The sequence below is a fragment of the Scyliorhinus torazame genome, chromosome 13, assembly GCF_047496885.1.
Source record: "Scyliorhinus torazame isolate Kashiwa2021f chromosome 13, sScyTor2.1, whole genome shotgun sequence".
NCBI classification, from domain to species: domain Eukaryota; kingdom Metazoa; phylum Chordata; class Chondrichthyes; order Carcharhiniformes; family Scyliorhinidae; genus Scyliorhinus; species Scyliorhinus torazame.
In genome coordinates this window covers 179,036,344-179,062,924 of record NC_092719.1, presented here as the reverse complement: position 1 = coordinate 179,062,924, position 26,581 = coordinate 179,036,344, and the positions used below count along the sequence as shown (strand labels likewise).

The following is a 26,581-nucleotide window of genomic DNA, read 5'->3' as shown; positions in this document are numbered from 1 at the left end:
GCAACATTCCAGCTTCCATTGCAATAGAGAAGCCAAGCAACGTTTCTGTAATTCATGGCTTGCTGGATTCTCTAGTGTCTGATAATGGGACAACGTTCTCAGAGTTTATGTGCGTCCTGCTCCTTTTCATCCAGTTTCAAATGGTTTAGTAGAGCGAGCTGTTGAGGACCATTTCTCGCCACAAAACGACAAACAGGACTTTCACCGGCTGAAATGTTGATGAGTAGGAAGCCAAAGTCTCACCTGGATCTGCTACATCCAGATGTCAAATCGAGAGTGGGAAGGAGACAGGAGAAGCAGAAGGAGAGGCATGACTACATTGCGAAGGAGGGGCCTTTCAATCCGGATGACCGTGTTTATGCCAGGAATTTCAGCAGTAACCAACGATGGCTGTCTGAAGTTATTCTGAACCAAAGTGGTCCATTAGCATTAGTGGTGAAGCTGACGAATAGAAAGGTCATCTCCAGACACCAAGATCACATTTGTCTAGCCACGACTCTTTGAGGCAGCTGAGTTTCCGGATTACACAGCAGAAGGAAATGCTGCTGTGGAAATATTGACAGGAAGTGGGTCCTATTGTTCAGGGGCCAGGGACATCCGCTGGATGCTACTCCTGGAGAGGTTGAAGGACTTCCTTGCACTCACAATCAATCTACTTCTGCACCCTCAAGTCCAGGTCAACTCACCAGTGTCAATTGAGTCACACAGATCACAACGTAGTCGCAAAGTTCCTGAAAGACTGACGTACTAGTGGCGACATGTGTATTGTGATGTTTGTTGTTTCTCCCTTAGGGGAATTGAAATTTAAGTGGGAAACGTTTTGGAGTGTATTAATAAGAATCTTCCAGTTTGATTCTGTGTACGGATGGCGTTAACAAAAGGGCACATGTGCATGTGAAGCACCGGGGGTTTGCGCGGGTTTTCAGTTCAGCCACAAAGAGCTTGTGTATAGATAGTTATGTTTAGCTGCTGCTGGTATCCGAAGCCAAACTGTATTATTACCTCAATGTTTTCTGAAGTAAAGAAGATGTGGGGCACGATTCAGCGGACTCGAGTTAGAGTCCGCTGAACAGTGCGTTTAGCAGGGTGTTTCTTGGAGGCTGCAGCACCGACAAACTTCCTGCTTTCCAACAGCACATTACCATTTTGTTTTGGCCTCGGGGAGTTTCTCCCCACCAAGATCACACTTAGAGGGATTTCCTGCTGACGGGTTTCAAGGCTCCTCGGAGATTGGGGTGCCATTTTTCCCCTTCCCGCCCTGCCCTCACTTTTTTGGACCCCCCTCATTCCCTGTCAACCTTGTGAAGGCCCTGGGACCCCCCCTCCCCCCCTCAAGCTCCCCCAGGCCCGAACGCTGACACTGCCAACCTGGAACCCTGGCAATGCCACCCAGGACTGCCCAGGTTCCCGGGTTGCACTGTGAGGGTGTCAGGCTGGCAGTGACAAGGTGCCCAGGTGCCAGGAGAGTGCCACCCTTCCCTTTCCCCGACCACCCAAGGGCCACCTGGGAGGCTCCGTTATGACTGGCCCACGTAGTGTGGAGACCAGTACTAAGCGTAAGGCTCATTTAAATGTGCAGATCTGGATCTTTCCCTTGCTGGGCGCGATCCAGATTGTGCTGGGCGAAAGAAGTCTGGTGACTTGTGTGCGTTTTCGTGCCCGGCGGGGATCCAGATTTGGGGCTAGTGCACGATTCACCTGTTGCGCCCACATCTGCGCCGGGCACCACATGCTCGCGGAATCGCTCCTTTAATTTTTACAATGCGTCTGACTGTCTATCTTATGCTCAATATGTTCCTGAACAAATAGGATCTTGATTAGTGTCTCATCTGGAGGATGGTGACTCAGATAATACAGTATCTATTAGCACACAACCTGTTTACTCAAATTATGTGTCCAATCTTGCCAACTTGCCCTGGCATGAAGGTAAAGATGGGATTTTCCTCCTTACAGTGGCAACCTAATATAGAGGCTGTCAAAATTGTAAGCGGTTTTGACAGAGCAAAGAGGGAGAACCTCTGTCAAATGGGGCAATCAGAAGTCATAGATTTAAAATAATTGACAAAAGGACGAGATGGAGGGGCTGGTTTAGCACAGAGCTAAATCACTGGTTTTGAAAGCAGACCAAGGCAGGCCAGCAGCACGGTTCAATTCCCGTACCAGCCTCCCCGAACAGGCGCCGGCATGTGGCGGCTAGGGGCTTTTCACAGTAACTTAATTTGAAGCCTACTTGTGACAATAAGTGATTTTCATTTCATTCATTTCATGAAGTGTTTTTTAAAGATGGGGAATGCATTACCTGAATGAATGGTGGAAGCCAATTGCGCAAGAATGTTCATAAGGCAACTGAATATGTAATTGAAGAGGATTAATTTGGAGGGTGACGAGGAGGAAGCTGGGGTGTGGGACTAAATAGGATGAGCTCATTCAAAGTGCTGTGACAGGCATTATGGCCCAACGTCATCCTTCTATGCAAAAGTTCCAAGATTCTATGAATGCTAGTGGTTAACACAACTGGCACAAATAATGGGTTAAATATAATCTCATGTGGTACACTGAGCACACACTTCACATGGATATATATTAAACACGGGCCTGAGCTTTTACTAGCTAAAGTAGCTGAAAGGATTTTTGAGGCATAAAAGAAATTGACAAATATCAACATAATGTCCAAATTCTACGAAGAGTTATTACCCCAAGAAATGTTCTTTTTTATTTATTGTAGTTCTCAGTTGTCCCTGGTCCTTGACCTTTTGTCCCCGCAGGACCTTCAAATAATTTTCTGTTTGTATCTTTTAATACCCAGTGTACATTTACTGTTGACCACCAAATACCTTCCTCCCTTTTTGTAGGGCCCGATTTACCGGCTGTTCACGCCGACAGGATATTCCGGTCCCATGCCGGCTCACCGGTTTCCCGGCCACAAGGGGTGCTGTCAACGGGTTGACAGTGGCGGGACCAGTAAGTTCAGCTAGCTGCCCTCCTCAGCTATCCAAAGACATGATTGATAAATCCTGCCCGTAAATTCTTTATATTATATTTATATAATATATAAACAATATGTATTATATATACATGCACATACATATACACACATGTATAAATATATATATATTTATTATAGAGGCCTGATTTTGAAACATACAGCAGAAACCATTGCTTAGCCCTGACAATAATGTTCTTTAAACAATCTTGTACATATTAAAAAGATTAATAAAAGACATCAGATAATGTGCAATTTAAATCTTTCTTCTCACACACTCATGAGTTGATCATAAAAATGAAGCATATGAAGTTAATTGCAAGCAACACACCCTCAATGTTTCCAACTTGGCTGCAGTTTTGATCTCCCACATCTTGAAGCTTATTTCCATTACTCACCATTCTTCTGTAATTCTTTTCTTTAACCCTGGTAATAGAAATTCCCCATGAAAGCAATAGATCGAGGAGATGTTTGAGAAGATCCCAGTAATCACATCTTGTGGAATGCCAGCTTCATTTAATTTAGCGCAAAACACCTAAATAAAGAGCAGGCACAATAACTGATGTAATGATGTGCGTGGACTGGAACAGATAGAAATTGATCGTTTTATACAAAAAGAGGATAGTTTACAAATTCTGGTATGAAATACTGAAGCAATCTTTATCTAAAAAGCCATTATTTCTGTTGTGACAGACAAAAAAAAGAAATTTCTAAGTTACTCAATCTAAATCTATTTACCTTAACAAGTGGTCTTGGATAAACTTTTGATAAATTATTGATTTTAATTAAATACACCCTTGGCGTATAGCCATGCACTACACATGGGGCGATTTCTCTAACCACAGACTCTTGCCATCCATCTCCATTGAACTTATAAGGATGACAAATCCTGAAAGATGAAGGACCATGCTGACATGTCCATATAATTGGAGACATGTGTGCAGTAGAGTAGGGAATTCACAGCCAATTTTACAGGCCCAATGGGGAAGGGCTTGCATTTATAAATACTGAACTCCTGACCTTCATGATGGCTTCAAGACAAAATGCTCAATAATGTTTCAAGCACCGTAACATTTACAACACAAAATTATAAACAATGCATTTTAGAATTTGATACAAATTTTACAATGGAGTTCATTACTTACAGCACAGTTACTTGTGTATATGTGTATATATATATATATATTGTGTATATATATATATATATATATATAGCACAGTTACTAGTGTATATGTATTATATATGTACAGGAAAATGCAACCCCCAGACTGAACCCCACCATCAAAAGATGCCAGGACCGTCGTCCAGTAAACACATTTGTTTCCAGCAGTGTGGGAGGAAGGGGGCCATATAAAATAAAAAGTGGTCAAGCTTAAAACAAATACTGGATATGTAAATCATCAAGAGGAAAATCAGCATCAATAAGAGCTTTGCAGAGACAACAGAACTCCGCAGATTCTGAATTTTTCGAATCCCTTATCCACAGCATTGCCAGACAATACATTCTGCACCTGGAGCCTGTTGAACCAATTTTAAAAAGTTACTTGTGCATTGTTGCCACATATTGGCTGATGCAACCTCATCACGTAATTTGTATTATCATAATTCAGTCAGAATTAAAAAATTAGATTTAATTAGAAATGCTAATGAGCTTTTGACAAGCGAGAGGCAGTTTATGTAATTGAAACAGTTTGTAAGAGAGATGCCTCCAAAGATAAAAATGGAAAAAATCATTGCAATATGAAAAGTTTAATTTGATGTTCTCAATAGATTACATCAATAGACTTAATAAACAGCACTAGGTGCGCGATTCCCTGGCCACGTTGCACTTGAGCGAGAGCACAATGTGGCCGGTGAATGTCGGGTGACACAGGCTTCCTGGCAGTCTCCATACCTTGCGGGATTCACCTAAATCCCAAGAGTCTTTGGATTTGGAACTCCGCCCAAAAAGGGCAGGACTAAATGACACTCGGGAAAATAGGTCTTAAACATACTTACGGCCTCCCTACTCACGATACACCAGTCTCCCTCGATTCATCGGCCACCCCAGGAAGGCTGCAGCCGGGCACCAATGAGTGCTGGTCCACAAGTATGTGGACCAGGCAGTGCAGCACCTGGGGGGGCTCCCAGGCCACCGGAGGCCCTTTGTTGGCCATGGTCAATGCAGGGTGGCTTCCTGGCCTTCCACCGGAGGGTGGGGACCGTGGCAATGCCAGCTGGCACCTTGGCACTGCCAAGCTAGCTGGAGCACTGTCCGGGTGCCAGAGTGGCAGTGCAATGGTGCCCGAGTGCCAGGGTGGCACTGCCAAGGGCCGTGGCCTGAGGAGGGCATGCCCATGAAAGGGTGGTGGTGCAGGGGGTTTGAAGCCTCCAGGGGAACGGGGTGGGGGTTGACAGGTGGAGGCCCTGGAAGGGAGGGGGTTCTGGAAGGAGGCTTGCGGGGGGGGGCATGATCACTAGGGGGGTGTGGGGTAGTGCCCATATGTGTGGGGGGTAACATTACCCATGGGTGGGGGGTGTAGCTCACTTAGGAATCGGGGCACCCTTTCAAAACGGCTGCCCGATCGCAGGGTTCAGCTTCCCAGCGCTGAAAAGAATCCGGAGTGTGGGCTGAACCGGCGAGAAACTCCCCACGGTCCAAAAAGGAGACAAAATGTGATTAATCAGCGGTGGGAATCTTGCCAGCAGAGCCGGCGGGAAACTCTCCGAAAAACCCGCCATCAATGAACTTTGATATTTTTGGGGTGAATCGCGCCCTAGGTTTGGGTGATTTCCTGGACTGGATCTGATTGCCGAAGAAGGTCAGAGAGGAAATTTCCAGTGTATTTTTGACCACGTCTGCCTTTGACTTGTAAATTCTTTTTCCCTCTCCCAGGATATTAAATGGCTGTGAGGGTGGGAAGACTTGGTGGGAAGAGGGTGGGAAAGCTGTGATAATGTGCGGCAGATTTGATGGCCTTTTCTTGCCCATTAGTTTGATGCAGAATCATGCACTTGAATAGAGAAGAGTTAATGATAAATTGTGCCTGTGCATTCACACATGGAGACTGATGCACTATCAATTACGACGAGACGAGAGTAGAATGTAATCGAGGCTTTATTACACAGAGATGTGTGGCCTCCTACAGCAGCTTACGAAATGGCTGCTGTTCGGAGAGCACACACATTTATACTCCGCCTCCTGGGCGGAGCCAACAGGCAGGGATCTACCCCCGTACCTGTAGTACAGGGGCCTTACCGTAATACCCACATATACAATATAATACAACAGTGGTGACTACCACATTCACCCCTTATTAAAAATGAGTCCAGCGGGGGTGGTGGAAAACTATATACATACAGATTGGTTTTAAAATTACAGTGAAGGTTACAAATTTAGACGATCGGGCGCCTTGATCTGTCGTTGAGATCGCCGCAGTGATGGTGGCGACTCAGGCGTTGGCTTGGTCTTCGGTGACTCCGGGAGCGTGTCAAAATCCTCTTCATCCCCGGGTGGGAGCAAGGGGAGGACGAATTGTCCTGGAGCGGGGGCTGTGGTGGGGTGCGCCGGGGGAGGGGAGGGTGGCGCCAGTACTGGGGGAGGGGGGGCCCAGCTGGTGCCAGATCCCTGGGGGAGACTGTGTCTTGCCAGCCGTCGGAGTATGCTACATAGGCGTACTGCGGGTTTGCATTGAGTAGCTGTACTCTTTCAACCAACGGGTCCGCCTTGTGGAGCCGCACGTGCTTGCGGAGGACAACAGGTCCTGGAGCTGCCAGCCACGTTGGGAGCGAAACTCTGGAGGTGGACTTCCTGGGGAAGGCAAAGAGACGTTCATGGGGGATTTTGTTGGCCGCGGAGCGACCGAATGGAGTGAGGTGCGTCCGGGAGGACCTCCTGCCAGCGGTAGGTCGGGAGAGGTCTGGACCGTAGGGCCAGCTGGACGGCCCTCCAGGCCGTCCCATTCTCCTGCTCCACCTGCCAGTTTCCCCGGAGGTTGTAGCTGGTCATCCTGCTCGAGACAATGCCCCTGTTGAGTAGGTACTGGCGCAGCTCGTCGTAATTGTAGGTGGAGAGCTCGAGCCTCCACCTCAAGATTTTATCATTTTTGATCTTATCCCGCTGTGTCTTGTTAAACATGAAGGCAACCGACCATTGGTCAATGAGGAGAGTGAATCTCCTGCCGGCCAGGTAATGCCTCCAATGTCGCACAGCTTCAATGATCGCTTAGGCCTCCTTTTCGACGGAGGAATGCCGAATTTCGGAGGCATGGAGGGTGCGGGAAAAGAATGCCACGGGCCTGCCTGCCTGCTTGAGGGTGGCAGCCAGAGCGACGTCTGATGGATCGCTCTCGACTTGGAAGGGGAGCGTGCATCGCGGCCTAGGCGATGTCGGCCTTGATACGGTCGAAGGCCTGGTGAGCCCTCGGCATAGTTTGGGACCCGCATAGTTTGGGACCCGCTGGGCGTAATACGAAAAGAACCCCAGGCATCGTTTAAGGGCCTTGGGGCAGTGTGGGAGGGGGAGTTCCATGAGGGGGCGCATGCGATCGGGGTCGGGCCCTAGAACTCTGTTCTGAACCACATAGTCGAGGATGGCAAATCGGTTCATGCTGATCACACACTTCTCCTTGTTGTAAGTTAGGTTGAGGAGTTTGGCGGTGTAGAGAAATTTGGAAAAGTTAGCGTCGTGGTCCTGCTGGTCGTGGCCACAGATGGTGATGTTGTCCAGGTACGGGAAAGTGGCCCGCAACCTGTACCAGTCAACCATTCGGTCCATCTCCCGTTCAAAGACCGAGACCCCGTTGGTGATGCCGAAGGGGACCCTAAGGAAATGGTAAAGGTGGCCGCCTGCTTCAAACGCAGTGTATGGGCAGTCCGCCTGACGGATGGGGAGCTGGTGGTAGGCAGATTTCAGGTCCACTGTCGAGAAGACCCGGTACTGTGCAATCTGATTGACCATATCAGATATGCGTGGGAGGGGGTAAGCGTCGAGCTGCGTGTACCGATTGATGGTCTGACTGTAGTCAACGACCATCATGTTTTTCTCCCCAGTTTTCATCACTACCACTTGGCCTCGATGAAACCTTCCCGCAGCAGCCGCTGGACCTCAGACCTGATGAAGGTCCTGTCCTGGGCGCTGTACTGTCTGCTCCTGGTGGTGACGGGTTTGCAATGCGGGGTGAGGTTTGCAAACAGGGAAGGCGGGTCGACCTTAAGGGTCGTGAGGCCGCAAACAGTAAGGGGTGGTAGGGGCTCCCAAATTTCAGGGTTAGGCTCTGGAGGTTGCACTGGAAGTCCAGGCTGGGTAGCAAGACAGCGCAGAGGTTGCGGAGTATGTAGACCCGGAAGCCGCTGAACTCTACGCCCTGGACAGTGAGGGTGGCGACGCAGTACCCCGGATTGCCACGGAGTGGGATCCGGAGGCCAGGGAGATTCTTTGGTTAGCGGGGTGTACCGCGAGGGAGCAGCGCCTTACCGTATCGGGGTGGATGAAGCTCTCAGTGCTCCCGGAGTCCAGAAGGCAGGATATCTTGTGCCCGTCGACCTTCACCTTTGTCGAAGTGGCCGCGAGATTGTGCGGTCGAGACTGGTCGATCGTGACCGAGGCGAGACGCGGCTGGTCGTCAGCAGTTGCAGGCGATGAAGTCCTGAGGCGGGTAAGATGGCGGCGCCCACGGGCCGCACATGTCCTGGGGCAAGGCAAGATGGCGGTGCCCATTGGTTATCATAGAATTTACAGTGCAGAGGAAGGCCATTCGGCCCGTCGAGTCTGCACCGGCTCTTGGAAAGAGCACTCTACCCAAGGTCAACACCTCCACCCTATCCCCATAACCCAGTAACCCCACCCAACACTAAGGGCAATTTTGGACACTAAGGGCAATTTATCATGGCCAATCCACCTAACCTGCACCTCTTTGGACTGTGGGAGGAAACCGGAGCACCCAGAGGAAACCACGCACACACGGGGAGGATGTGCAGACTCCGCACAGACAGTGACCCAAGCCGGAATCGAACCTGGGACCCTGGAGCTGTGAAGCAATTGTGCTATCCACAATGCTACCGTGCTTGCTTTCTGAGGAAAGCAAGATGGTGGCACCCACGGTCCGCACATTTTATGAGTGGAGCAAGATGGCGGTGCCCACTGGCCGCACGTGGGGGTACCGGGACAATAGCGGCGATTGAGCGGGCCTGGCCCACTGCAGCAAAATGTCCCTTCTTGCCACAGGCCTTGCAGAGCGCGCTCCGCGCCGGGCAGCGCCACCAGGGGTGTTTTGTCTGTTTTCATAAGGAGCACTTGCGTCCCCCGGGGTTGGTTGGCTGCCGCGCGGCGCAGGCGTGGGGTTGGCTGAGGGCGATCGCTGATGGGGTCCACGATGGGGTGGCCGCTGGCGGGGCCCACGATGCACAGGGGGAGTGGGCCGTGCGGTCGGGGGCATATTGCGTGAGGCGACCGTGAGAGAGAGAGCGCTAGTTTCTTGGTCGCCGCGAGGTCAAGCGTGGAACCCTTCTAAGAGGCGCTGGCGGATGTCATCAGACCCTATGCCCGTAATGAACGCGTCTCTCATTAGCAGGTTCGAATGTTCAGTGGCCGAAACGGCCTGGCAGTCACAGTCTCTCACCAGGGCGAGCAGGGCACACCAGAAATCTTCCGCAGACTCACCGGGAAGTTGGTGCCGTGTGGATAGGAGGTGCTTGGCGTAGATCTTGTTCATCTGCTGAGCGTAATTCTCCTTCAGTAGTGCCATGGCCTCTGTGTAGGTAGGCGTGTCCTGGACGAGGGGAAAAACGTTAGAGCTCAGCCGTGTGTACAGAATCCTGAGCTTCTGTGCTTCTGAGATTAGGTCTGGTGCAGACCCGATGTATGCTTCAAAGCAAGCTAGCCAATGTTGGAAGTTGTTTTTGGCGTTGTCTGCTTGAGGATGCAGCTGCAGGCGATCCGGCTTGATGCAGAGGTCAATCTCTGAAAAATCTCTGCATAATAAATTGATGCACTATCAATTACGACGAGACGAGAGTAGAATGTAATCAAAGCTTTATTACACAGATGTGTGGCCTCCTACAGCAGCTTACAAAATGGCTGCTGTTCGGAGAGCGCACACATTTATTCTCCGCCTCCTGGGCGGAGCCAGCAGGCAGGGATCTACCCCCGTACCTGTAGTACAGGGGCCTTACCGTAATACCCATATATACAATATAATACAACAGTGGTGACTACCACAGAGACATAATTGCATTGACACAAATCCCCCAAATTATTCTTTAGCGATCATAATTGCTTCAGGGGAAACCCTACAAACAGTCTATTTTAAAAGAATGACAGATTCAGTTCTCAGATTATTTACTTTATCCAGAGAATAGTCAGAATTGTGCTATCGATCTCACTATTTAATTACAGTATTATATTCGCCTGTAATTTTAAAATTGTGACATTCACAAGAACATGACGTGGGTCTGAAACACTTCATTAACCAACTAGCCTGTAGAAAAGATACAGGGCCAACTTTCAAGTAACATCTGTCTGTGTTCTTCCATCTCCGGTAGCCTCCGAGCATCTTTCTCTGCTTTTTTGAAGTATTAGAAGACTTTTGTGACCCGTTTCAGCTATTTCCTGTTACGTTGACAAACTCTTTGTACACAGGAACAGGAGTAGGCCATGTGGCCCCTTGAGCCTGCTCTGCAATTCAACTAGATCACCGCTGATCTGCTACCTCAGTGCCATCCTTCCGCACTATCTCCATATTCCTTGATGTCATTGGTACCCCGAGATCTATTAATATCTGCCTTGAACACATTCAATGACTGAGTGGGGTAGAAACATCCAAATATTTACCACCCTCTGGAGTCTGACTGAAGAAATTCCTCCTCATCACAGTCTGAAATAACCTACTTCTTATTCGGAGACAGTGGCCCCTTGTTCTGGACACCCAACCAGGGGAAACGTTGTTCCTGCATCTGTCCTTTCGAGCCCTGTACGAATTTTGTACACTTCAATGAGGTTACCTCTCATTCTTCTAAAATCTAGGGAATACAGGCTCAGTCTCCTCAATCTCTCCTCGTAGGAAAATCTCACCATCCCAGGGATTAGTCTGGTGAACTTTGTTGCACATGCTCTATGGCAGTCTATCCTTCCCTTGGTAAGGAGACCAATCCTCCAGCCGTGGTCTCACCAAGACTCTATACAACCGCAGCAAGACCTCCTAGCTCCTCTACTCAATCTCCCGTGCAATAAAAGCCAGCAGACTATTTGCCTTCCTAATTGGTTGCTGCACCTGCATGTTGTCTTTCAATGACTCGTGAACAAGAATACCCACATCCCTTTGGACATTAACATTTCCCAATTGCGCCCCAGTTAAGAAACACTCAGCATTTCTATTTTTCCCAGCATTTTTACACATTATATTCCATCTGCCATATTCATGTCCACTCACCAAGCCTGTCTGAATCTCCTTGTGGCCAAATTCAGGTAACAATCACAAAATAAAAAGTTTCTTTAAGCATCTCAAAGCAACATACAAATAAATACCGTAAAACATATTTTACTACATGTTGAATCCAGTAAATGTTTTGTATTACCTGATCCAGAAGGTGAAGTCTTTTCACATAGGCTTCTTCTGTGAGCAGAAGTTCATTTGCAATTTTGTATAACTTCTCTGGATCTGTGCACTGGTAGGAAGAAACGTAAATATTAAGTCGACGATTTTAATTTGTGAAAAATGAAATATACAAAATACAACCATTAATTTGGAAAAATAAATTACTGCAGCATTTCACTGGGTGGAAGTTCAAAAATATTGGAGCTGATGATTGTAAGGTTAAGAATGCATTATAGTTGCTAACTTTCTCCCTCAGATTACATTTATTTAAGTATTAATTGCTGATTATGTTATATGTAAAAGATTTCAGGAGTTACTGAGCCTGATATTGAGAGGAAATCAATGTGAAGTGGAGCGTTAAAGCTGAAGAACTATTTTTCCTGTATTAATGTAAATTCCCGCCCTCAGACCATGTTCTCTCCTCTTTTCACTCTGTGCTTCATGTCCCAGCTCTGCTTTTACTTTGTCCCGTAAGCTAGTTCCAGCCCGTGTCTATCCCATACAATCAGCCATGATCCGAAACACCGTCCCCTGAACAATGCAAAGTTCATTCCCCGTCAACTGCCATACATTCTTCCCCTTTGTCACATCTGGACACATGTCCCGTATCTTGCGATCACTGCTGGTTCTTACTACATAGCCATGTTTCTGGATCAATGCCTAAGCCATGCCACTGCATGTTCAGGCACTGAAATAGTCGCAGATGTCTTTCATATACAGCAAGTTTCCAAACACAAAATTCTGTTAGCATGGGATTATGTAAATATAATAGCCCAGATCCTTCAGGTCTCTGGATCATCGGAGACTGGGCGTATGACCCAAGATGCACATCAAGACCCTGCAGAATGCTGATGATCTGACCTCCGTGGGAATTGCACAGGAAATTTGAACTTCCGATTCTTGGCTACAGCCAGACCTTTTCCATGCCTAGGCACTGCGCCACATTTCTTTCCACATCTTCAGAGGCGGGGGGGGAAATCAATTTTATAGTCACTCAGGAGCTAGACCAGGGTTTTTCTGTCTAATATTTCCAGAATACTTATTCAGGTCTGTCCCACAGAGTTGTGCCAAGTCTCTAACACTAGCTCGGAATCAGAGACATTTGTAGAGGGTGCCAGAGAGCAGGGCAATCGCCCATCGGATGTTCAAACTTCTCAGGCGATTCCCATGGAGGTCAGCATATTGGGACTTCTGCAGGGTCCATATGCACATCTTGGGTCGTACATCCGGTCTCTGACAATCCAGACAGAAAGGTCTGGGTTCTATTAATGCAATGCTGTCCTCCATCATGTTGACATGGCTAATCACACTGGTAACTAAAAGGTGAGAGTTGAGCTGAAGCTTTTCATGTTTTAGATAATTCAGACTATGATAAATCAAGATAAAATTTTAATCATGAACTGACTGCCTTTTATTTCCTCCAGAATAGGATTAAGCCAAGCCTAAAAGAGATACAGGCCGGAATTCTCTGGCTGTTGGGATCCACTTTTCCCGGCGGCATTGGGTGGCTTCAAGGAAAATCCCATTAACAAGCAGCGGGAAGACAGAAACTCCCCCGCCAGCGAACAGCTTGCTGCTGAGAAACACGAGGCTGGGGGACCGGAGAATCGAGTCCAGTGTTAGCTGAACAATGAAGGCAAAGACAAGACCAGATAATAATTTCTGTTTTATCAGGTGTTTTACCACCACCACACCATGAGTTCAGTATTGTTAGCTGAGTCATTCACTTCCCCTTTCACACCCCACAGTAGGATATACTAACATGGCTGTGCCACTAATTCATAAGCGATGACAAGCAGATCCAACTTTGGGATACACTTGGGGTTAAATCTACAATCACAAAAACAAAGCGGATTGTTGAATCACAGAATCAAAGCACACAAGGAGCCCATTTGAAATGAGATGCCCCGTGTAGCGTTTTCTCCATTATGCTCTAAATAGCTCCCAGTAAGTACATAAACAATTGCCTTTTGACGTTTCAATGAATCCGATTCAATTACCCTTTCAGGTAGTATGTTCCTGATCCGAACCTTCTGTCCAAAATTCTCATTTCCCTTTTATTTATTTGCCAAACATTTTAAATCCATTGACTCTGGTAACCGATCTACATGTTAGAGGAAACAGTTCCTGTCTACTTGTTCTATCGACAGCTCTCCATGTTGGATAGTATATTAGGTCTTCCTTTGATCTTCTCTGCTCTCAGGAGAAAAATCCCAGCTTCTCCAAACTCTTCACAAAACTGAAGCCATTCAGTCCTGCCATCAAGGTGGAAAGTTTCCTCTGTACCCTCCGCAAAGCCTCAGCTCCCTTCCTAAATTGTGACAACTGTGGGCAGAATTCCAGCTGAGGCTTAACTAGTGATTTGTATAAAAAGTGCAAGATGTGCATGTTCTGATGTCCCCGTTTAAAAAGCCAAGGAAACCAAACACTTTATTAAATGCCTTCTTTTAAAAAAAAAATAATTCAATGGATATGGGCATCACTGGCAAGGCCAGCATTCATTACCCATCCCTCATTGCCCTCAAGAAGGTGGTGGGCAGCTGCCTTCTTGAACCACTGTAGTCCATGTGGTGTAGGTACACCAACAGTGCTGTTAGGGAAGGAGTTCCAGGATTTTGACCCAGCGACAGTGAAGTAACAGCAATATATTTCCAATTCAGGGTGGTGAGTGGCTTGGAGGGGATCTCGAGTTGGTGGGGTTGCCATGTATCAGCAGCCTTTGCTCTTCTCGATGGTGATGGTGTGTTTGGGAAGTGCTGTCTCGTGATCCTTGCTGCATTTCTGCAGTGCATCTTGCTAGATGGTACACCCTGCTGCTACTGTGAGTTGGCATGGTTGGGCCTAGGATACTACACTGGGGAACTCCTGCAGTGATGTCCTGGAGTTGAGATGACTAATCTCCTACAACCACAACCATCTTCCTTTGTGCTAGGTAAGACTCCAACCAGCGGAGAGTTTTCCCCCTGATTTCCATTGACTCCAGTTTTACTAGGGTTCCTTAATGCTACAATTGGTCAAATGCAGCCTTGTTCTGCCATCTACAAGAATTTGTGACTATTCATCCCAAGGTCCCTTTGTTCCTACACCCACCATCAAAATAGTGAATTGTGATTGCACTGCCTTTCCATATTGCTTCAACTGAAAAGTGCATCGCTTACCATATTAAACTGCATTTAACATATAGGTACCCATAATCAGTCCATATCCACCTGACGTCTGCTACAATCTAGCTCAATAGGGTAATTTACAAATCCTATGTAGTGTTACAGGGAAAATGCAACAAATGCACCAAAGTGTACAGATGCCGCAGACATTCCTCAAACAATCTCTTGCTTATAGTGTACATTTCCTGTCTGTATCAATCTAATTTCCTGTATCGGAAAACCGTATGTCAACATATGGCAATTGCAAACACCCAGACCATAAGATCATTAGCAACAGGAGTAGACCTTTTGGCCCATCGGGCCTGAACCACCGTTCAATGAGGTCATAGCTAATCTGACTGTGACCCCACCTTTCTGCCTGTTTCCCATCAGCCTTGATTCCCATGTCAATCAAAACTCTGTCTAACTTTTCTTTGAATATATTCAATGGCCCAGCCTCAATAGCTCCCTGTGGAAGAGAATTCCAAGAACTAACAATCTGCAGAAAATAAATTCCTCCCATCTATGTCTTAAACAGAGAGACTCTTATTCTTAAGATTCTATCTTAAAGCAGCACGGTTGAACAGTGATTAGCACTGTTGCTTCACAGTTCCAGGGTCCCAGGTTCGATTTCCGGCTTGGGTCACTGTCGGTGATGAGTCTACACGTTCTCCCAGTATCTGCGTTGGTTTCCTCCGGGTGCTCCGGTTTCCGCCTTCAGTCCAAAGATGTGCAGGTTAGGTGGATTGGTCATGCTAAATTTCCCTTAGTGTCCAGAAAAGGGTTAGTGGGTTTACTGGGTATGGGGGATAAGGTGGAGGTATGGGCTTAAGTAGTGCGCTCTTTCCAAGGGCCAATGCAGACACGATGGACTGAATGGCCTCCTTCTGCACTGTAAATTCTATGATTCTATGATTCTATCCCCTAATTCTAGATTGCCCCATGAGAGGTTACTCCTCTCAGCATCTACCCAGTCAAGCCCCTCAGAATCGTACATTTCAACAAGATCACCTCTCATTCTTCTAAAGTCCAAACAGTGTAGGCCCCACCTGCTCAACCTTTCCTCATTAGTCAACCCTTTCATCCTCGGAATAAGCCAATTGAACCTTCTTGGAATTGTTTCCAAGGTAAGTATATCTTGCCTTAACTTACACAGTACTCCAGTTGTAGTCGCCCCAACGTGCTGCATTGTTGTAACAAAACTTCCCTACGTTTATACTTTCAACTCCCTTGCAATGAAGGCCAGCATTCAATTTGCTTTCCAAATTTTCTGTACCTGTGTGGTTATGTGATTCATGTAAAGGACACCCAGATCCCTCTGCACTGCACCTTTCAGTGGTCTCTCTCTATTTAACTAATACTCTGCTTTTCTATTCTTCCCGTCAAAGAGGACAAAGTCACATTTTCTCACATTGTGCGCCATCTGCCAAATGTTTGCCCTTTGCATCCTGCTCACAACTTGCTTTCCTACCTATCCTTGTATCAAGAACAAATTTGACTACAATACAGTATGACCTTCATCCAAGTCATTCATGTAGATCGTAAATAGTTGAAGCACTAACATTAATAGCTGCAGCAGTCTGCTGGTTACAGTTTGCCAACCTAAAAATGATCCATTTATCCCAACACACACTTTCTTGCCAGTTAGTCAGTCCTCTATCCATGCTAATTTATCGCCTCCAATACCATGAGCTCTTATCTTCTGCGGCAACCTTTTACGTGGCACCTTACCAATGACTTTTGGAAATACAAATATACCACATCTTTTGGTTCACCTTTATCCACCCTGCTATGTGCATCTTCAAAGAATGATAATAAATTTGTAAAACACTATTTCCCTTTCACAAAACCATATTGATTGTATTATTATTTGCCAAATGCTGTGCAATTATCTCTTTAATAATGGATTTTAACATTTTCGCAACGAGAGACGGGAGACTAACTGGGCTATTGTTTTCTGCTTTCTATATCCCTCCTCTTGAATAGTGTTGTTATATTTACTGTTTCCTAAAATCTAGGGAATTTTGGAAGATTACAACCAACTGGAATTACTATCACTGCAGTCACTCCCTTTAAGACCCGAGGATGCAGAAGCAGAATTATGTTCTGCACGTCGTCTGACTCGATAAATCTGGGGAGACATTATACTCCCATCCTGCTTTAAGTTCTTGTCCACCATTGTAAAAGTCTGTGCCCACTCCATCACGGTTTCTGCTGCCTCAACCATTTAAGGTCTCCCTCTTGCTTCTTGCCCAGCACCTCTGCTCTGCTTTATCCCACCCATTTCACTTGAGGCTCCCTTTCACCAATGCTCCATCTCTTTTAAGTTGCTTCCTGCAAGCTGTCACTTATTCCTGCCAGGCCGATCACTTCTACGACACTAAAGCCCTATCTCCCTTATTCTGCCTCCAAGGCAACTATCATCCATTCTTTGCTGGTGTTCTTTCTTTACAGCTATTCCAGCATTGGGAAACTGGGATTTTTAAAGAAAAGTAATAAAAGTGCTTCTTCAGTACTGCACTCAAGTGCTGGGTAAATAAAGCGCTCTAGACTGACCATCTTCAGCCTGTTCTCCGTAACTATACAGGAGGCTACAATTCCTAAGCACAATCAAGAGGTTCATGCAGACATAATGGGTGCAATTCTCTTGTTTGCAGACTAAGTGCTCTCGCCAGCAGGAAACTGGAGTGATTCCTGCTGATGCCAGGAGTGACGTTGGCTGCCTTTCAATGGCCTTTAGAATTTTTTTCTGCCCACAGGATCGGACTTTATATTAGCCCCAAGATGGGCAGGGCATAAACCTACTGACAAACCCAGCTCCTCAGAGACCAGGGTGCACATTTTTAAAAGGACTCACCGATCTCAATACTGTTCTAGCCCCCTCCAAATCACTGGCAAAGCCACCTCAATCCCCACCCCGTCACCCATTCAGGAACTGCTCGTTGGCAGTGCCAACCTGGCATCTTGCACTCCAAGGGAGGTCAGGTGGGTAACTACCCTCCCTACATTTGCCTCCAGGGTGCCAAGACAGGGTCCCTCGGGTGAGGTGGAGGAGGGACTGGGCTGGGCTGGGCTGGAGGGGATCAGGTCAGGGTTTTGTCCTGGATGTGGGACATTTGACTAGTCTTCCCATCTGCAGCCTTTAAACCCGCTAAACTGTGCTTGTAAGTCAAGACGAAATATCTCTGAGAATAATGTTTTTTTAAAAAAAATATGTTTATTCAAATTTTTCCAACAAAATTTTTATAACAACCCCCATAACAAAAAGAACACAAACATCACAATCAAAAATAATAAACGACTGATACATTGGGTTTCTCCCACATATATTAACCCCCCATATAACATTCAAAAGTACACTTGGGGAACCCCCCCCGCCCAGCTACCCCCCTGACCGAGAGCCCCCCCTCCACCCCACCGGGTTGCTGCTGCTGCTGACCTCCTCCTAACGCTCCGCGAGATAGTCCAGGAACGGTTGCCACCGCCTGAAGAACCCCTGCACAGACCTTCTCAAGGCAAACTTTATCCTCTCCAACTTAATGAACCCTGCCATGTCATTTATCCAGGCTTCCACAAACACCAAAGAACAAAGAACTGTACAGCACAGGAACAGGCCCTTCCGCCCTCCAAGCCCGTGCCGACCATGCTGCCCGACTAAACTACAATCTTCTACACTTCCTGGGTCCGTATCCCTCTATTCCCATCCTATTCATGTATTTGTCAAGATGCCCCTTAAATGTCACTATCGTCCCTGCTTCCACCGCCTCCTCCGGTAGCGAGTTCCGGGCACCCACTACCCTCTGCGTAAAAAACTTGCCTCGTACATCTACTCTAAACCTTGCCCCTCTCACCTTAAACCTATGCCCCCTAGTAATTGACCCCTCTACCCTGGGGAAAAGCCTCTGACTATCCACTCTGTCTATGCCCCTCATAATTTTGTAGACCTCTATCAGGTCTCCCCTCAATCTCCGTCGTTCCAGTGAGAACAAACCGAGTTTATTCAACCGCTCATCATAGCTAATGCCCTCCATACCAGGCAACATTCTGGTAAATCTCTTCTGCACCCTCTCTAAAGCCTCCACATCCTTCTGGTAGTGTGGCGACCAGAATTGAACACTATACTCCAAGTGTGGCCTAACTAAGGTTCTATACAGCTGCAACATGACTTGCCAATTCTTATACTCAATGCCCCGGCCAATGAAGGCAAGCATGCCGTATGCCTTCTTGACTACCTTCTCCACCTGTGTTGCCCCTTTCAATGACCTGTGGACCTGTACTCCTAGATCTCTTTGACTTTCAATACTCTTGAGGGTTCTACCATTCACCGTATATTCCCTACCTGCATTAGACCTTCCAAAATGCATTACCTCACATTTGTCCGGATTAAACGCCATCTGCCATCTCTCCGCCCAAGTCTCCAAACAATCTAAATCCTGCTGTATCCTCTGACAGTCCTCATCGCTATCCGCAATTCCACCAACCTTTGTGTCGTCTGCAAACTTACTAATCAGACCAGTTACATTTTCCTCCAAATTATTTATATATACTACAAAGAGCAAAGATCCCAGCACTGATCCCTGTGGAACACCACTGGTCACAGCCCTCCAATTAGAAAAGCATCCTTCCATTGCTACTCTCTGCCTTCTATGACCTAGCCAGTTCTGTATCCACCTTGCCAGCTCACCCCTGATCCCGTGTGACTTCACCTTTTGTACTAGTCTACCATGAGGGACCTTGTCAAAGGCCTTACTGAAGTCCATATAGACAACATCCACTGCCTAGCTGCATCCATCATCTTAGTGACCTCTCGAAAAACTCTATCAAGTTAGTGAGACACGACCTCCCCTTCACAAAACCGTGCTGCCTCTCACTAATACATCCATTTGCTTCCAAATGGGAGTAGATCCTGTCTCGAAGAATTCTCTCCAGTAATTTCCCTACCACTGAAGTAAGGCTCACCGGCCTGTAGTTCCCTGGATTATCCTTGCTACCCTTCTTAAACAGAGGAACAACATTGGCTATTCTCCAGTCCTCCGGGACATCCCCTGAAGACAGTGAGGATCCAAAGATTTCTGTCAAGGCCTCAGCAATTTCCTCTCCAGCCTCCTTCAGTATTCTGGGGTAGATCCCATCAGGCCCTGGGGACTTATCTACCTTAATATTTTTTAAGACACGCAACACCTCGTCTTTTTGGATCCCAATGTGACCCAGGCTATCTACACACCCTTCTCCAGACTCAACATCTACCAATTTCTTCTCTTTGGTGAATACTGATGCAAAGTATTCATTTAGTACCTCGCCCATTTCCTCTGGCTCCACACATAGATTCCCTTGCCTATCCTTCAGTGGGCCAACCCTTTCCCTGGCTACCTTCTTGCTTTTTATGTACGTGTAAAAAGCCTTGGGATTTTCCTTAACCCTATTTGCCAATGACTTTTCGTGACCCCTTCTAGCCCTCCTGACTCCTTGCTTAAGTTCCTTCCTACTTTCCTTGTATTCCACGCAGGCTTCGTCTGTTCCCAGCCTTTTAGCCCTGACAAATGCCTCCTTTTTCTTTTTTACGAGGCCTACAATATCTCTCGTTATCCAAGGTTCCCGAAAATTGCCGTATTTATCCTTCTTCCTCACAGGAACATGCCGGTCCTGAATTCCTTTCAACTGACACTTGAAAGCCTCCCACATGTCAGATGTTGATTTGCCCTCAAACATCCACCCCCAATCTATGTTCTTCAGTTCCCGCCTAATTTTGTTATAATTAGCCTTCCCCCAATTTAGCACATTCATCCTAGGACCACTCTTATCCTTGTCCACCAGTACTTTAAAACTTACTGAATTTTGGTCACTGTTCCCGAAATGCTCCCCTACTGAAACATCTACCACCTGGCCGGGCTCATTCCCCAATACCAGGTCCAGTACCGCCCCTTCCCTAGTTGGACTGTCTACATATTGTTTTAAGAAGCCCTCCTGGATGCTCCTTACAAACTCCACCCCGTCTAAGCCCCTGGCACTAAGTGAGTCCCAGTCAATATTGGGGAAGTTGAAGTCTCCCATCACCACAACCCTGTTGTTTTTACTCTTTTCCAAAATCTGTCTACCTATCTGCTCCTCTATCTCCCGCTGGCTGTTGGGAGGCCTGTAGTAAACCCCCAACATTGTGACTGCACCCTTCTTATTCCTGATCTCTACCCATATAGCCTCACTGCCCTCTGAGGTGTCCTCTCGCAGTATAGCTGTGATATTCTCCCTAACCAGTAGCACAACTCCGCCACCCCTTTTACACCCCCCTCTATCCCGCCTGAAACATCTAAATCCTGGAACGTTTAGCTGCCAATCCTGCCCTTCCCTCAACCAGGTCTCTGTAATGGCAACAACATCATAGTTCCAAGTAATAATCCAAGCTCTAAGTTCATCTGCCTTACCCGTAATACTTCTTGCATTAAAACATATGCACTTCAGGCCACCAGACCCGCTGTGTTCAGCAACTTCTCCCGGTCTGCTCTGCCTCAGAGCCACACTGTCCCTATTCCCTAGTTCTCCCTCAATGCTCTCACCTTCTGACCTATTGCTCCCGTGCCCACCCCCCGCCATACTAGTTTAAACCCTCCCGTGTGACACTAGCAAACTGGGGGGCTTCACGTCCTTCCATAATAACAAGATCCTCCGCTGGGCTACCAGGGACGCAAAGGCCAGGGTACCAGCCTCTTTCGCCTCCTGCACTCCCAGCTCGTCCGTTACCCCAAATAGTGCCAACCCCCAACTCGGCTTGACCTGGACTTTCACCACCTTGGACATAGTCTTCGCGAAACCCCTCCAAAACCTATCCAGTGCCGGGCATGACCAGAGCACGTGAACGTGATTCGCCGGGCTTCCCGAGCACCTCCCACATCTGTCCTCCACCCCAAAGAACCTACTCAACCTCGCCCCTGTCATATGCGCTCTGTGAGTAACCTTGAATTGTATTAGGCTGAGCCTGGCAAAAGAGGAGGAAGAATTAACCCTACTCAGGGCATCAGCCCACAAACCCTCATCAATCTCCTCCCCAAGCTCCCCCTCCCACTTGCCCTTTAGCTCCTCTACCGAAACCTCCTCCTCTACTTTCATCTCTTGATAGATTGCCGAAACCTTGCCTTCTCCGACCCATACCCCCGAAATCACCCTGTCCTGAATCCTCTGTGTCGGGAGCAACGGGAATTCCCTTACCTGCCGCCTCACAAACGCCCTCACTTGCATATACCTGAACGCATTTCCTGGGGGTAACCCAAAATTCTCCTCCAGCGCCTCCAGGCTCGCAAACATCCCATCTATAAACAGGTCCCCCATTCTTCTAATCCCTGCCCGATGCCAGCTCCGAAACCCCCCATCCATCGTTCCCGGGACGAACCGATGGTTCTCCCGAATCGGGGACCAAACAGAGGCTCCCACCTCACCCGTATGCCATCACCACTGCCCCCAGATCTTCAACGTTGCCGCCACCACCGGACTCGTGGTGTACCTTGTCGGCGAGAGCGGCAGCGGTGCCGTAACCAGCGCCCTCAGGCTCGTGCCCCTGCAGGACGCCATCTCCAACCTCTTCCATGCCGCCCCCTCTATTACCCACTTACGGATCATCACCACGTTGGCTGCCCAATAGTAGCCGCACAGATTTGGCAGCGCCAGCCCTCCCTGTCCATGCTACGCTCCAGAAACACCCTCTTTACCCTCGGGGTCTTATTTGCCCACACGAAACCCATGATGCTCCTACCTACCCGTTTAAAAAAGGCCTTGGTAATCATAATGGGAAGGCACTGGAACACAAAGAGAAACCTCGGGAGGACCATCATTTTAACCGACTGTACCCTACCCGCTAGCGAGAGTGGCAGCACATCCCATCTTTTGAAATCCTCCTCAATCTGCTCCACCAACCGCGTCAAATTGAGCTTGTGCAGGGCCCCCCAACTCCCAGCCACCTGGATCCCCAAGTACCGAAGGTTCCTTTCCGCCCTCTTCAATGGTAGGTCGTCTATCCCCCTCCCCTGGTCACCTGGATGCACCACAAAGAGTTCACTTTTCCCTACGTTGAGCTTATAGCCCGAAAAGTCCCCAAACTCCCTTAGGATCCGCATGACCTCCACCATCCCCTCCACTGGATCAGCCACATACAGCAACAGGTCGTCCGCATACAGTGACACCCGATGTTCCTCTCCCCCTCGGACCAACCCCCTCCATTTCCTGGACTCCCTTAGTGCCATGGCCAAAGGCTCGATTGCCAATGCAAACAACAAGGGGGACAGGGGGCACCCCTGCCTCGTCCCTCGGTACAGCCGAAAGTACTCCGACCTCTGCCGATTCGTAGCCACACCCGCCATCGGGGCTCTATATAGGAACCTGACCCAACTGATAAACCCCTCCCCGAACCCAAACCTCCGCAACACTTCCCAGAGATACTCCCACTCCACCCGGTCAAGGCCTTCTCCGCGTCCATAGCTGCCACTACCTCCGCCTCTCCCTCCACCGATGGCATCATAATCACGTTGAGGAGCCTCCGCACATTAGTGTTTAGCTGCCTGCCCTTTACAAATCCCGTCTGGCCCTCATGAATCATCCCAGGGACACAGTCCTCAATTCTCGTAGCCAGCACTTTTGCCAGCAACTTAGCATCCACATTGAGGAGCGAAATCGGTCTATACGACCCACATTGCAGTGGGTCCTTGTCCCGCTTCAGAATGAGCGAGATCAGCGCCCCGGACATTGTCGGGGGCAGGGTCCCCCCTCCCTTGCCTCATTGAAAGTCCTCACTAACAACAGGCCTAGCAAGTCCACATATTTCCTCTAAAACTCGACCGGGAACCCATCTGGCCCCGGGGCCTTCCCCAATCCTTTAACCAGCTCCTCCAACCCAATTGGCGCCCCTAAACCAGCCACCTCCTGCTCCTCCACCCTCGGGAACCTCAGTTGATCCAAAAATCGTCGCATCCCCTCTTCCCCCGCTGGGGCTCAGATCTGTACAGCTCCTCATAGAAGTCCTTAAATACCTCATTTACTCTCACCGCACTCCGCACCGTATTCCCCCTGCTATCCTTAACTCCACCTATCTCCCTCGCTGCCACCCTCTTACGGAGCTGGTATGCCAGCATCCGGCTCGCCTTCTCCCCATACTCTGAGAATAATGTTCAACGTGTCCATCTGCAGTTTTAAAACTATTTCCCAAAGTGATGAAGTAAAAGATCTTTGAGATGAAGGTAAAGGTCTTCCCTGTAATGAGGTGGAAACCTTTGAAATTTTTTGCACAGTCAATTTAATTTCCTTTTATCTATCTCAAGCCTGTGTGCATGTCTAGAAGCTTTAACTGCATTGTTTGCATTCAATTTCACAGACCATTGCCTTTTAAAAGCATATTGATTGACATGCCTAGGTAAGTTCAAAGGAAGGATTACTAATGTTTATTTTTTTGACTCCACAGGGGTCCATTAACTAGAATATAGAACATAACAGCACAGTACAGGCCCTTCGGCCCTCGATGTTGCGCCGACCCGTGAAACTAATCTAAAGCCCATCTACACTATTCCCTTATCATCCATATGTTTAGCCAATGACCATTTAAATGCCCTTAATGTTGGAGAGTCCTGTTGCAGGCAGGACATTCCACACCCTTACTACTCCGAGTAAAGAACCTACCTCTGACATCTGTCTTATAACTATCTCCCCTCAATTTAAAGCTATGCCCCTCGTGCTAGCCATCACCATCCGACGAAAAAGGCTCTCACTGTCCACCCTATCTAACCCTCTGATCATCTTGTATGCCTCAATTAAGTCACCTCTTAACCTTCTTCTCTCTAACGAAAACAGCCTCAAGTCCCTCAGCCTTTCCTCATCTTCCCTCCATACCAGGCAACATTCTGGTAAATCTCCTCTGCACCCTTTCCAATGCTTCCACATCCTTCCTATAATGTGGCGACCAGAACTGCACGAAATACTCCAAATGCGGCCGCACCAGAGTTTTGTACAGCTGCAACATGACCTCATGGCTCCGAAACTCAATCCCTCTACCAATAAAAGCTAACACACTGCACGCCTTCTTAACACCCCATCAACTTGGGTGGCAACTTTCAGGGATCTATGTACATGGACACCGAGATCTCTCTGCTCATCCATACTAACAAGAATCATACCATTAGCCCAGTACTCTGTATTCTTGTTACTCCTTCCAAAATGAATCACCTCACACTTTTCTGCATTAAACTCCATTTGCCACCTCTCAGCCCAGCTTTGCAGCTTATCTATGTCCCTCTGTAAACTGCAACATACTTTCACACTGTCCACAACTCCACCGACTTTAGTGTCATCTGCAAATTTACTCACCCATCTTTCTACGCCCTCCTCCAGGTCATTTATAACAATGACAAACAGCAGTGGCCCCAAAACAGATCCTTGTGGTACACCACTAATAACTGAACTCCAGGCTGAACATTTCCCATCAACCACCACCCTCTGTCTTCTTACAGCTAGCCAATTTCTGATTCAAACCGCTAAATCAACCTGAATCCCATGCCTCCGTATTTTCTGCAACAGCGTACCGTGGGGAATCTTATCAAACGCTTTACTGAAATCCATATACAACACATCAACTGCTTTACTGTCGTCCACCTGTTTGGTCACCTTCTCAAAGAACTCAATAAGGTTTGTGAGGCACGACCTACCCTTCACAAAACCGTGTTGACTATCCCTAATCAAATTACTCCTTTCTAGATGATTATAAATCCTATCTCGTATAAACCTTTCCAAGATTTTGCCCACAACAAAAGTAAGGCTCGCTGGTCTATAGTTACCGGGGTTGTCTCTACTCCCCTCCTTGAACAAGGGGACAATATTTGCTATCCTCCAGTCTTCTGGCACTATTCCTGCAGACAAAGATGACTTAAAGAGCAAAGCCAAAGGCTCAGCAATCTCCTCCCTAGCTTCCCAGAGAATCCTCGGATAAATCCCATCTGGCCATGGGGACTTATCTATTTTCACACTTTTCAGAATTGCTAACACCTCCTCCTTATGAACCTCAAGCCCTTCTAGTCTAGTAGCCTGAATCTCAGTATTCTCCTCGATACATTGTCTTTTTCCTGTTTGAATACTGATGAAAAATATTCATTTAGCACCTCTCCTTTGAAGTACTTCCACTTTTGAGCAAAATAAAAGCAAATTACTGCGGATGCTGGAATCTGAAACCAAAGAGAAAATGCTGGAAAATCTCAACAGGTCTGGCAGCATCTGTGGGGAGAGAAAAGAGCTAACGTGTCGAAGCTTTGAGCAGCTCTTTTGAGCAGCTGTTTTTCTAACTGTAGTTTTTTTAAAGAGAATTTCTCTTAGTTCTGAAGAGCTTCCCAGAAAAAGCATGTGTGGAGGCAGCACTCAAACACTTGGGTTTCTTCTCCAATCCTTACAACTCATTGGATTGATTAGCAGGCTCTGGTGGGTGAGCTTGGAGGCAGGAAAGGCATGTGCAGGATTGGTGATGGACTGGAATCCCACTGCCTTTGTCTCCACCAGAATGAAGTTCTGGGAAGGCCCATAGTGGAGCTTAATGCTCCACTGCAAACGGAGGTCTTTAAGTGACCAATTAATGGCCACTTAAGGGCCTCATCCGCTGGCCCGGGGATAAATCCAGCTGCAGGCAAGACTGTTTGCCATGCGGTGTGCACACCAGATAAAAGCTGTGGGATGCTGGTCACATCTGGTGGGGTGTTCATTGCCCGTGCTTCTGACCCTCCCTTTCCCTGCAACCCCCCCCACCCCACAAAGCAGCTGACATCTTAGCCGTAGCCTGGGCCTGCCACGATCCTGGGACTCACGAGGTGTCCTTTGGACAGCAGCCAGGGCCTACTAAGTGACGCTGCTGATCGCAAGGGCAACT

General features: G+C 47.7%; 1 protein-coding gene across 1 annotated transcript in view; it reads right to left on the bottom strand.

The window, feature by feature from the left end:
• The window catches only part of LOC140388398 (FYVE, RhoGEF and PH domain-containing protein 3-like), a 427,056-nt gene that overhangs the window by 108,166 nt on the left and 292,309 nt on the right, over nucleotides 1-26,581 (bottom strand). Inside the window, exons 5-6 of the mRNA XM_072472504.1 lie at nucleotides 11,538-11,627; nucleotides 3,382-3,518 (exon numbers count right to left, since the gene is read on the bottom strand). Coding sequence (XP_072328605.1) covers nucleotides 3,382-3,518; nucleotides 11,538-11,627 — 227 coding nt within the window. The remainder of the gene's footprint in view (nucleotides 1-3,381; nucleotides 3,519-11,537; nucleotides 11,628-26,581) is intronic.